This window comes from Oncorhynchus kisutch, linkage group LG14 (genome assembly GCF_002021735.2).
Source record: "Oncorhynchus kisutch isolate 150728-3 linkage group LG14, Okis_V2, whole genome shotgun sequence".
In the NCBI taxonomy this organism is placed as follows: Eukaryota; Metazoa; Chordata; class Actinopteri; order Salmoniformes; family Salmonidae; genus Oncorhynchus; species Oncorhynchus kisutch.
In genome coordinates this window covers 67,521,551-67,534,931 of record NC_034187.2, presented here as the reverse complement: position 1 = coordinate 67,534,931, position 13,381 = coordinate 67,521,551, and the positions used below count along the sequence as shown (strand labels likewise).

At 41.3% G+C, this 13,381-nt stretch overlaps 1 protein-coding gene across 1 annotated transcript in view; it reads right to left on the bottom strand.

Annotated features, from left to right (window-relative positions):
• The window catches only part of myo1g (myosin IG), a 61,403-nt gene that overhangs the window by 39,364 nt on the left and 8,658 nt on the right, over nucleotides 1–13,381 (bottom strand). Inside the window, exons 7-14 of the mRNA XM_031788811.1 lie at nucleotides 10,496–10,612; nucleotides 9,655–9,861; nucleotides 9,098–9,243; nucleotides 8,720–8,834; nucleotides 8,303–8,473; nucleotides 7,400–7,470; nucleotides 2,815–2,889; nucleotides 1,340–1,472 (exon numbers count right to left, since the gene is read on the bottom strand). Of these exons, the coding sequence (XP_031644671.1) occupies nucleotides 1,340–1,472; nucleotides 2,815–2,889; nucleotides 7,400–7,470; nucleotides 8,303–8,473; nucleotides 8,720–8,834; nucleotides 9,098–9,243; nucleotides 9,655–9,861; nucleotides 10,496–10,612 (1,035 nt within the window). The remainder of the gene's footprint in view (nucleotides 1–1,339; nucleotides 1,473–2,814; nucleotides 2,890–7,399; nucleotides 7,471–8,302; nucleotides 8,474–8,719; nucleotides 8,835–9,097; nucleotides 9,244–9,654; nucleotides 9,862–10,495; nucleotides 10,613–13,381) is intronic.

The following is a 13,381-nucleotide window of genomic DNA, read 5'->3' as shown; positions in this document are numbered from 1 at the left end:
AGGCAGTTAGACTGGGAGGGGTACAACGAGGAGAGGAGAGGCGGTAGGTCAGATTGGGTACAGGTGTCCCCCTGGGACTAACAATCAGGGCATCCAGTCCTTCAACATGACCTAAAAACTGTCCCCAATGTGTCCGTCCCATCCCCCCCTCGTCCCCGTCCCCCCACCATACACACTGGCCTAGCCCATCCTCACAGAGAAGCACTGAAGCACAAGTCGGTCATCTCAAAATAACAGCAGGAAACGTCACATCTCAGTCAGGGTTACAGGGAGACATATCACCTCATGTAGAAACAGATTCCTCATGTGCTGTAAGACATGCTTTATCACTCATATGTCTAAAACGTTGCATATACTGTAGATATGGCACAGGTCTGTGTGAGATACAGGATATTACATCACATATACTGTAGATATGGCACAGGTCTGTGTGGGATACAGGATATTACGTCACATATACTGTAGATATGGCACAGGTCTGTGTGGGATACAGGATATTACATCACATATACTGTAGATGTGGCACAGGTCTGTGCAGGATAGAGGATATTACATCATATATACTCTAGATGTGGCACAGGTCTGTGTGGGATACAGGATATTACATCACATATAGGGTAGATGTGGCACAGGTCTGTGCGGGATAGAGGATATTACATCATATATACTCTAGATGTGGCACAGGTCTGTGTGGAATACAGGACCAGTCTTGTCTGTGCATCAGACTGCCATCTCATTAATGTAGTGGTGGTATGTCTTGTGTCCAGGCATTTTCTCAAAGGACAGATAGCTAGACTAGACCCCCTAGGGAGAGACTTATAGGACCACAGGCAGCCGGGTGGCAACCGTACCAGGCTGTGTTTTGGGGTATTTGTGTGTGTGTGTGTGTGTCTCAGTAATAATCCCTGCAGTTTGTCAGTATCTGACTGACCTTTCAAAAACAGACATTGTTATCTCTCTGACAACGTTATCCATATTTCTAGGAGCTGGTTGATTCGTCCAGCTGTTAGAAACACAGGTGTGGCTAGTGCACAATGTCCAGAGGACGATGATGACAGAGAGGTTAAGCTCATGTTAGATTTAAAGCATAGAGAGTGACGGACGAGTGGCCTTGATTTGACAGCCGTTGCCAAGCAACACGGATGCATATTATTTTGCCAAAAAGTTGGGAGAGAAGTAGGAGTGGGACTAACATCAAACCTACCAAGCACACCAGAGTCACCATGAACAGAATGAAGGTGTGAACTTTTATCGCTATGAGAAGTTGCCCATGTGTCTGTTTTGGTCACATAAGCAACCAGTATACAATACAACCAGTCTGCAATCAACCACCACTGACCTTGCAGCCCAGTTTATCCACAAGGGCCACAATGGAGTTCTTGAAGAGGGTGGCTGCAGTCAGGGGTCGTTTAGTGACCTCTGTGATGCTCAGCTGACCATCTGGCCACATCTCCTTCAGCACAGGGTTGGAACTACAGAACGAGAGAGAGAAGCGAGAGAGAGATGGAGAGAGAGATGGAAGGTTATAAAAGTGAACACAGGCTCAAGTGTAAGAGTTTAAAGAGAGTTTGAACAGCTGAAGGAGATATGAAGTAGGATTAAGTAGTCTAGGAGAGAAGAGGAGAGCAGAGAGTACTGTAAGGACAGGATGAAGTAGTCTAGGAGAGAAGAGGAGAGCAGAGGGTACTGTAAGGACAGGATTAAGTAGTCTAGGAGAGAAGAGAAGAGCAGAGGGTACTGTAAGGACAGGATTAAGTAGTCTAGGAGAGAAGAGGAGAGCAGAGGGTACTGTAAGGATAGGATTAAGTAGTCTAGGAGAGAAGAGGAGAGGAGAGCAGAGGGTACTGTAAGGACAGGATTGAGTAGTCTAGGAGAGAAGAGGAGAGGAGAGCAGAGAGTACTGTAAGGATAGGATTGAGTAGTCTAGGAGAGAAGAGGAGAGGAGAGCAGAGGGTACTGTAAGGATAGGATTGAGTAGTCTAGGAGAGAAGAGAAGAGGAGAGCAGAGAGTACTGTAAGGATAGGATTGAGTAGTCTAGGAGAGAAGAGAAGAGGAGAGGAGAGCAGAGGGTACTGTAAGGATAGGATTGAGTAGTCTAGGAGAGAAGAGAAGAGGAGAGCAGAGAGTACTGTAAGGATAGGATTAAGTAGTCTAGGAGAGAAGAGGAGAGCAGAGGGTACTGTAAGGATAGGATTAAGTAGTCTAGGAGAGAAGAGAAGAGGAGAGCAGAGAGTACTGTAAGGATAGGATTAAGTAGTCTAGGAGAGAAGAGGAGAGCAGAGAGTACTGTAAGGATAGGATTAAGTAGTCTAGGAGAGAAGAGGAGAGCAGAGGGTACTGTAAGGATAGGATTAAGTAGTCTAGGAGAGAAGAGGAGAGAAGAGGAGAGCAGAGGGTACTGTAAGGATAGGATGAAGTAGTCTAGGAGAGAAGAGGAGAGCAGAGGGTATTGTAAGGACAGGATTTAGTAGTCTAGGAGAGAAGAGGAGAGAAGAGGAGAGCAGAGGGTACTGTAAGGATAGGATGAAGTAGTCTAGGAGAGAAGAGGAGAGCAGAGGGTACTGTAAGGATAGGATGAAGTAGTCTAGGAGAGAAGAGGAGAGCAGAGGGTACTGTAAGGATAGGATTAAGTAGTCTAGGAGAGAAGAGGAGAGCAGAGGGTACTGTATGGATAGGATTAAGTAGTCTAGGAGAGAAGAGGAGAGCAGAGGGTACTGTAAGAATAGGATTAAGTAGTCTGGGAGAGAAGAGGAGCAAGAGAAGCAGGGTAACAGGAACACATTTTTCAAGACGTGTGTGTGCAGAGGAGACACCTGTTATACATGAGCCGCTTGAAATCTTGGAAGAGTGGGTCCTTGTTCTTGTCCAAAAAGCCCTCGACGGAATATCTGAAATAGAGAGAGAGACAAGACAGAGGTTATAGAAACTAACACAGCCTAAAATGTACAAGAGACCCCCCCCCCCCCCCCCCCCCCCCCCCCCCGCAAGAACATGAATTGAAGTGACAAGTCGAGAAAAGCCTGAAAGGTGCTATAAAAATGACAGTACATGAGTTCTGACACTGCAACGATAAGTGAAATAACACAGACAGTACATTAGAGTCAGTCCTAAACTCTAATAGGGTGCCATTAGTGATGGATCACTAATGGCACCCTATTACCTTAGTACTATACTACTTTTGACCAGGGCACGTAGGGTTCTAGTCAAAAGTGGTGCACTACATGGGGAATAGGGTGCCATTGAGAATGTATGCTATATTACGAGCGCAATCCCTTCTACACAAATAGAACAGTACTCTCTCAAGTGAGTCAAGGAGTCCTCAGGCAGAAGCTTATAATAATAGTTACGGAGCTTAGTGGATTGAGTAAACTCCCCGAGAGCTTACATTTAAGAAACAGGAGGGGATAAAAACTGAGTTGAACCACATCAACAACATGTTTTATGATATTATGCACCACTTTGTGGTACTAGTTACAATATGTGTGCATGGGGCAACCTGATTACATTAAATAGAAAATAGAACAATGAATTAACTTTATTAATTGTTTAGAACTAAATGAGGTAAATTGAGTTGAAACTTCGCCGAAGTGATATCTCGTGGCATGCTGCTTCACTGGATTAGAGACCCAGATGTGAAAGGCTAAACCCTTAAATACACACACACACACACACACACACACACACACACACAAACTCATGCATACACAAGAACTCTCTCTCTCAAACACACACACGCATGCACACACAAGCGTGCAGGTACATACTCATGCATACACAAGAACTCGCTCTCTCTCTCAAACACACACGCGCATGCACACACAAGCGTGCAGGTACATACTCATGCATACACAAGAACTCGCTCTCTCTCTCAAACACACACACGCACGCACACACAAGCGTGCAGGTACATACTCATGCATACACAAGAACTTGCTCTCTCACTCTCTTTTTCAAACACACACACCCCTGCCACACACAGATATGGCACTGTGAAAGAATGTTCTGTCTCTCCATGACTGTCACATCTGGACAGAGAGGCAGATGAAGAGCTTGTGTTAGTATGACAGATGTGCTCCTGAGGCTGATGGAGGCTCTGTGTGTGTGTGTTTGTGTGTGTTTGTGTGTGTGTGTGTGTGTGTGTGTGTGTGTGTGTGTGTGTGTGTGTGTGTGTGTGTGTGTGTGTGTGTGTGTGTGTGTGTGTGTGTGTGTGTGTGTGTGTGTGTGTGTGTGTGTGTGTTGTTGTGTCAACACCACCTGACTGGATTCCAGGAACCTCTCTAGAGAGAAGAACACACCATGTGTTCCAAATGAAACCCTATTCCCTATATAGTGCACTACTTTTGACCAGGCGCTGGTCAAAAGTAAAGCCCTACGTAGGGAATAGGATGCCATTTGGAAGGCAGACACATACAGGGCCAGGGCAGATGCTACAAGGACAGGACAGACAGGATGACACAGGGAGGAAAAGCAGCTATCCAGAAGATGAAGGATGATTCAGGGTATATATGAGCATTTCCCAAACTCTCTGTTTTTCCCTAAAACTACAGAGCTGATTCTGATGATCAAAGCTTGATAATTAGTTGATATGAGTTAACTATGGGAGTGTTAGGGCAAAAACCAAAACGTGCACCCCTTGAGGTCCCGAGGACTGAGTTTGGGAAACTCTGGTATATACTGTATTGTACAGGTAACTGCCAAAATGAAGGAAACATAAAGTGTGCATATGGAACATTTCTGTGATCTTTTATTTCAGCTCATGAAAAATGTACATGTTGCGTTTATATTTTTGTTCAGTGTAGGTTTGAAGGTGGAGGGTAGCATATGGGGTGGAAGTACATTGTGTGCAGTAAACAGTATGGACATATATGGTTATACAAAGCAAAGGTATATAGTGGTGAGAGACTGAGAGTGAAGTGCTAAAGGCCATGGTTAAAATATAAAGGCTAAGCTATAGCATGAAGTTCAATAGTATCTAGAGTTAGGATGGGTTTGAGGAGTCGGCAACACTATAGGGCAATGAGATGGAAAGGTATGGCTGTAGGATACAGATGATAGCGGTAAGACAGAGAGAAGAAGACAGAGAGGAAGAGAAAGAGAGACGGAGTGAGAAAAGTCAGGAGGGAGGGGGGAGCAAAGTAGGTCAGTGCTGGAGGGGCGTGGGATGGGAGGGGTGGCGTTGTGACATGGGGGGGTGGCAGGGACGAGGCAGGGTATATTTAGCAGGAGCAGGGGATGGGATAGGTTGGGGGGGGGTCTGTTGCAGTCACAGGGGAGAGGTGTAGGGACCTTACGGGGGATGACAGCTAGGCTGAGGCAGGCTCTCCCCTGGGTCCTGGCTGTGACAGAGTGACAGACAGACGAGGACAACACAGTGACAAGGAGAGCCTTCCATCTTGGCCGCCCAGGAGCCCTGTCGTACTGGAACAACGTCTAATACTTTTAACTATATATCGCACTACCTTGGACCAGAGCCCTGCTCAAAAATAATGCCCTATATAGGGAATAAGGTGTCATTTCAGATGCAGGCGAAGACTAGTACACTAGCATGTTGTGCACTAAAAGGCATGACTGTGATGTGTGAGCCAGCTGGGGATTCAGGGATGGATGAATGTAAACCAAACATGGCCTAATTGCTTAGTGTTGAAGTCATGTTATACATCATGTTAACCTGGATTCCCTGACTGTCATTTCTCGTCACATGTACTTGGCACTCCACTCGACTTCTCCTTATTAATACTGCTCGAGACTTTCTAAGGGGAAATAGTCTGGTTCTCTCTCTCTCTGTCTCTCTCTCTCTCCCATCCTTTCCTCTTTCCCTCCCTGGCTCCTTTGATGCCCTACTATTTCTAGAATTGAGGGCAATGTAGACCATTCAAACCCACTGTAAGCCAATGGAAGACCGTTTTACTGGATAAACCCCAGTGTTAACCTATGAAAGACCCTGGTACTGGATAACAGTCTGGTCTACTCCCTCACTGTTCTCTCCTACCTCCCTCCCTCCCTCATCCCTCCCTCCCTCATCCCTCCCTCCCTCCTTCCTCTCTCCCTCCCTCAACGAGACGATGTCCTTCTATTTCAAATGTTTTACTGTAGGTCCCACAATACTAGTGCCAACAGTGCTAGCCAAGTCGCTAATGGCTTGGCGCTGGTATTGGCTTGACTCCATTTAGCTACACTGCCATTGACTTTTCATCCAATCAACATTAATCTTATAGGTCCTATGACCTATGACCTTTCCTGTATTACATCATCATGATATTTCACCTGTTGAACCACCATAGTTTCCTGTCATGGTTGTGGTTTAAGTGCAGGCTGAGTCAGCCGTAACCCACCTGTTGTGTTCGTTTCATGTTAATTCATTCTGTGTTCCCGGTTCAAAATGAACGCCCCATTATAGCTGATTATAAATCCATAATAATCCATATATTATCACCTAATGTTGTGTTAGATATTTTTATCAACTGAAGTTCTTGCTATTTATTGACCTGAGCATAATGTATGTATTATTTTGTCTATAACAAATACTCAGATGAACATATTGTGCTATTTATCACACACTACTTTCTCCTCCAATGCATCTTCACTGTCAGTTTCCTGGCCTCTCTCCTCCTCACCAGTGTCATGATCAAAGAAATTATCAAGAGCCTCACATACAGTATATCGTTTGGTCATTGTGCTGCCACAGAACGAATTGTGAGCAAGGCCTTAAAAAAGCTGTATATACCAGAGCTGCGAGAAAAGTTCTATATATTATTGAAACAATGTTGCGATTGTTTGTGAGAATGCAAACAGGTGTGGTTCCCCTGAGGGAAAGATTCTATTGGGGAAAGGTTCCCGTGGGGGTTGCCATGGAAGCCAAGAAGGGGAGAGAGGGGGGTGTAGGGGGGTGTGTGTGTGTGTGTGTGTGTGTGTGTGTGTGTGTGTGTGTGTGTGTGTGTGTGTGTGTGTGTGTGTGTGTGTGTGTGTGTGTGTGTGTGTGTGTGTGTGTGTGTGTGTGTGTGTGTGTGTGTGTGTGTGTGTGTGTGTGTGTGTGTGTGTGTGTGTGTGCTCAAACACACATGCATGTGGAGAGGAAGTGTGTTCATCTGATGAATGGGCATGTGCCGGAACTCAATTTTATACACTAATAGTAGTCTCAACCCATTCATTTCTAATGACCGGTCATGTTTCCCTGGGAACACTACATGTGTACAAAAGTTAAATAAAACCCCAAATGTAATGAAAATCATCTAAATGTATTTTGTGTGTTCAGATGCCCTGTGTGGACAAAGTCAGGGAACCTTAAGGCAAGCCGATTAAATGAACTTCATTTTTCAGAGAGAACACAGCAGGATGGCCAAAAGGGATGAAGGAGAATAGAGTATGTGACTTTACAGCAAATACAAGTATGTGACTCACGTGACGTCCCCAGCATAGTGGCGGATACGGAAGTCTCTGTGGAACTCCATGGTCTTGTCTGATGGGGTGAGCTACAATGGAGATATTATCCCCATCATCATCATCATCATCATCATCACCATCACCTTCATCATCACTATCATCACCATCATTGTCATTGTGACCATCATCATCACCGTCATCACCATTGTGACCATCATCATCACCATTATCATCATCATCAACCTCCTCATCACCATCGTCAACATCATCCTTATCATCATCACCATCATCCTCATCATCATCATCACAGTTACCCTCTGTAATATAGGCTGGTCAAGGTGGGATACAATCATCTCTTACACCTCTCGTATGTCTCTCACAGAGATCAAGACATCTTACAGTAGTTGGAAGTGGAGTATTTAGACCCACTACCATTGGATGCTACTGTCTGTCTCGATGGTCTCAATGGAATGTAGCTGCCTTCAGAAGTATAACGAAACCACAACAGAGTGCAAATAGTGGGATGGATACCCCTGCTCTCTATTGACCATCCAGTGTAACTGCACTAACAATATCACACCAGTGGGGTTTTAAAGCCATTCTTAAACCGTCAATGGGGTCCTGATGGGAGTGTTGCAGTATAATGAAGACAGTAATGGAGAGAAGACATATTCAGTGAGGTAGAGGAAGGATTGGGGTACCCCAGCATAATTCACATTGTGGGTTTTTAGTGTAAGTTGCAGAAGGAATGACTATTTTATGGTTATAGGGACATGGTTATAGGAGCTGTAGAGAGGAAATGTTGAGGTATTTGTGTTCGAAGTATGGCCTGGGAGAATAAAATAGACTAGATTAGAAGAGAATAACATAGAATAGAATATAGTTTATTCTATTGAAGGCAGCGTTGCTCATCTGACCCACCTTGCGGGAGGTGTAGTGAGGGTGTTGTCCCAGCTTAGCATCCATGCTCTCCAGGCAGATGGTGTCTGTCACCTTGCCCACAGTGAGACAGGCCTCGTCCAACACAGAGATGATGCCCTTATGGGGCTGTTCCACCAGGTCCACGATGATCTGGTTGTTAAAGTAGTCAATCTGGAAACACACAGGGGGAGAGGAACTGTTAGATGTAGGCTTCTGAATACTGCCTGTGTTGCTTATGGGAGTGTGTTTGTGGAGAGAGAGAGAAACAAGAGAGAGAGAGATAGAGAGAGAGAAAGAAAAAAGAAAGAAAGAAAGAAAGAAAGAAGGAAAGAAGGAAAAAAAGAAAGAAAGTGTGTTTCTGCGCATCTGTATGGGCATGTGTTTGTGTTAGTCCGCGTGCACGTGTGTGTGTCTCACATGCTGCCAGGTGATACCCTCTCTCTGGTACTCGTCTTGTTCCTGGCGAAGGATCAGCTCGATGAAGAGCTGCTGCAGCTTCTCATTACAGTAGTTAATACAGAACTGTTCAAAGCTGCCCGACGACAACACAGAAACACAGGTTTCAACATGGAACAACAGATCATGTAGTCACCATGACTACCATACATTTGGAATAAATACAATCTTCAGAGAGGTTTCAAAAAGTTTGAAATTATAGATATTGTGAGAAATATTTATATCAAGGTATATCCATCTGGTCAAATACAAGGTTGATCCACCATCCTGATAACTCAAAAGATTGTAAATACATGGACAGGGAGGAGAAGGTAGATAGATACTATTGGAGAGTCTAACCTGTTGTTGTCGAAGATTTCAAAGCCGTAAATATCCAGCACTCCGATGACTGTGTTTTTCCCATGGAGCACTGGGTTGTAGTCTTTCACCTCAATAACAGCATTGATACGAGCCACAATCCAACAAAACAATCTCTCATAGAGAGCCTAAAGAACCAACATAGAGCAGGAGAGAGAAAAAAAAAGAGAGAGAGAGAGATTGAGAGAGAGCGAAAGAGAGAGAGAGAGAGAGAGAGAGAGAGAGAGAGAGAGAGAGAGAGAAAGAGTGAGAGAGAGAGAGTGAGAGAGAGAGAAAAAAAAGACAGAGAAAGAGTGAGAGATAGAAAGAAAGAGAGAGAACGAGTGAGAGAGAAAGAGTGAGAGAGAGACAGAAAGAGAGAGAGAACAAAAGAGAGAGAGAGAGAGAGAGAGAGAGAGAGAGAAAGAGAGAGAGAGAGAGAGAGAGAGAGAGAGAACGAAAGACAGAGATTATGCAGTACACAATAATGAGTCAACATTGATGGGATTTGTCATTTATGAAGACAAGTCTTGCTGTGCTAATAGTGACCAGCCCAGTACCTTGGCAAAAGCGTCCCGGCCAAAGCAGGCCTCCTTTTCAGTGTGTCCCTTCTCTATGACCTCTCCGCCCCCGGTGGCCACAGTGCGGTACAGCAGGCTCTTAGTCACGTTGTCTGGCTCTGTGGTGGTCAGCCCAGCGATGTCACTCACAGCCTCCGAACCCACCACCTGGACACTCTCACTGTCTGTCTCAAACTGCAGGTTGCCCTGGGGAGTGGCAGAAACACAGTTCATGATCCTAGTATTATAAAACTGGATTTGGTGTAAATCATAGATCACAGGGTTGAACTTTATCTCGCAAGTAAATTGCAAAATATGTACTAAGAAGTAATATGGTTTCCAACCAGGATATTAAATGTTCCTTTATCTTTGTATCAACTGACATGTATGTGTAACTGATAGATGCACACACACACACACACACACACACACACACACACACACACACACACACACACACACACACACACACACACACACACACACACACACACACACACACACACACACACACAGCATGTTAATGTTTTTAAATGTATGTCAATTGTAAAGTACAGTATTTTGTCTGTAATGTCTTTTTCGTTGTGTCTGACCCCAGTAAGACTAGCTGTTGCCATTGGCGTTGGCTAATGGGGATCCTAATGAATCAAATAAATCTCTGTCAAGCATGCTAAGTTTTACTGCACTGAACCATTAACACTAGCTCTTAGTTTAGAGATGGGCACCAATAATGTAAGTAACCAACATGCTACGGTGTTATAGTTGCGTTAGACCATTCAGGTATCATTTGGTATGTATGGCCAATAGAAATGTGACCAAGAGTATACTGAATACAACCAACCAGGATGAGGATGGTCCCCAGGATCCTGTAGATGGAGTCGATCTCCTCCTCTGAGAAGCCAATCACCTGCAAGGCACTCAGCACAGCCCTGTGATTGGACCGGTCATTGTTGGATGTCTACAGAGAAAGAGAGAGGTCAATTACAGACTACAGAACAGTGTTTGCTACTCTTTACTTAACTTTACGTTAGGTTACCTTACTTTATGTTACTGTACCCTAGGTTATTTAATGTTATTCTACTTTACTTTATGTTACTCTACCGTAGGTTATTTAACGTTAATCTACTTTACTTTACGTTACTCTACCCTAGGTTATTTAACGTTATTCTACTTTACTTTACCTTACTCTACCCTAGGTTATTTAACGTTAATCTACTTTAGTTTACGTTACTCTACCCTAGGTTATTTAACGTTAATCTACTTTAGTTTACGTTACTCTACCCTAGGTTATTTAATGTTCTTCTACTTTACTTTACGTTACTTTACTTCTCCCTAGGTTATTTAATGTTAATCTACTTTACGTTACTTTACTTCTCCCTAGGTTATTTAATGTTAATCTACTTTACTTTACGTTACTTTACTTCTCCCTAGGTTATTTAATGTTATTCTACTTTACTTTACGTTACTCTACCCTAGGTTATTTAATGTTAATCTACTTTACTTTACGTTACTTTACTTCTCCCTAGGTTATTTAATGTTATTCTACTTTACTTTACGTTACTCTACCCTAGGTTATTTAATGTTAATCTACTTTACGTTACTTTACTCTACCCTAGGTTATTTAACATTATTCTACTTTACTTTACTTTACTTTACTCTACCCTAGGTTATTTAACGTTATTCTACTTTACGTTACTTTACTTTACCCTAGGTTATTTAACGTTATTCTACTTTACTTTACTTTACTTTACTTTACCCTAGGTTATTTAACGTTATTCTACTTTACTTTACATTACTTTACTTCTCCCTAGGTTATTTAACATTATACTACTTTACTTTACGTTATTTTGCCCTATGTTATTTAACATTATACTACTTTACTTTACGTTACTTTGCCCTAGGTTATTTAATGTTATTCTACTTTACTTTACCCTAGGCTATTTAATGTTATTCTACTTTACTTTACCCTAGGTTATTTAATGTTAATCTACTTTACTTTACCCTAGGTTATTTAATGTTATTCTACTTTACTTTGCCCTAGGTTATTTAATGTTATTCTACTTTACTTTACCCTAGGTTATTTAATGTTATTCTACTTTACTTTGCCCTAGGTTATTTAATGTTATTCTACTTTACTTTACCCTAGGTTATTTAATGTTATTCTACTTTACTTTGCCCTAGGTTATTTAATGTTATTCTACTTTACTTTACCCTAGGCTATTTAATGTTATTCTACTTTACTTTACGTTACTTTGCCCTAGGTTATTTAACGTTATTCTACTTTACTTTACGTTACTTTACTTCTCCCTAGGTTATTTAACGTTATTCTACTTTACTTTACATTACTTTACTTCTCCCTTGGTTGTTTAACATTATACTACTTTACTTTACGTTATTTTGCCCTAGGTTATTTAACATTATACTACTTTACTTTACGTTACTTTGCCCTAGGTTATTTAATGTTATTCTACTTTACTTTACCCTAGGCTATTTAATGTTATTCTACTTTACTTTACCCTAGGTTATTTAATGTTAATCTAATTTACTTTACCCTAGGTTATTTAATGTTATTCTACTTTACTTTGCCCTAGGTTATTTAATGTTATTCTACTTTACTTTACCCTAGGTTATTTAATGTTATTCTACTTTACTTTGCCCTAGGTTATTTAATGTAATTCTACTTTACTTTACCCTAGGCTATTTAATGTTATTCTACTTTACTTTACCCTAGGTTATTTAATGATAATCTACTTTACTTTACCCTAGGTTATTTAATGTTATTCTACTTTACTTTACCCTATGTTATTTAACGTTATTCTACTTTACTTTACGTTACTTTACTTTACCCTAGGCTATTTAATGTTATTCTACTTTACTTTACATTACTTTACTTTACCCTAGGTTATTTAATGTTATTCTACTTTACTTTACTTTACTTTACCCTAGGCTATTTAAGGCTATTCTACTTTACTTTACTTTACCCTAAGTTATTTAACGTTATTTTACTTTACTTTACGTTACTTTACAGTACCCTAAGTTTTTTTATGTTAAGCTACTTTACTTTACGTTACTCTACCCTAGCTTATTTAACGTTATTCTACGTTACTTTACTTTACCCTAGGTTATTTAAAGTTATTCTACTTTACTTTAGGTTACTTTACACTAGGTTATTTAACGTTACTCTACTTTACTTTATGTTACTTTACTTTACCCTAGGCTAGTTAATGTTATTCTACTTTAAGTTACTTCACTTTACCCTAGGCTATTTAATGTTATTCTACTATACTTTACGTTACTTTACATTACTCTAGGCTATTTAATGTTATTCTACTTTACGTTACTTTACCCTAGGTTATTTAACGTTATTCTACTTTACTTTACGTTACTTTACTTTACCCTAGGCTATTTAATGTTATTCTACTTTAAGTTACTTTACTTTACCCTAGGCTATTTAATGTTATTCTACTTTACTTTACGTTACTTTACATTACCCTAGGCTATTTAATGTTATTCTACTTTACGTAACTTTACCCTAGGTTATTTAACGTTATTCTACTTTACTTTACGTTACTTTACTTTACCCTAGGTTATTTAATGTTATTCTACTTTACTTTACATTACTTTACCCTAGGCTATTTAATGTTATTCTACTTTAAGTTACTTTACTTTACCCTAGGCTATTTAATGTTATTCTACTTTACTTTACGTTACTTTACATTACCCTAGG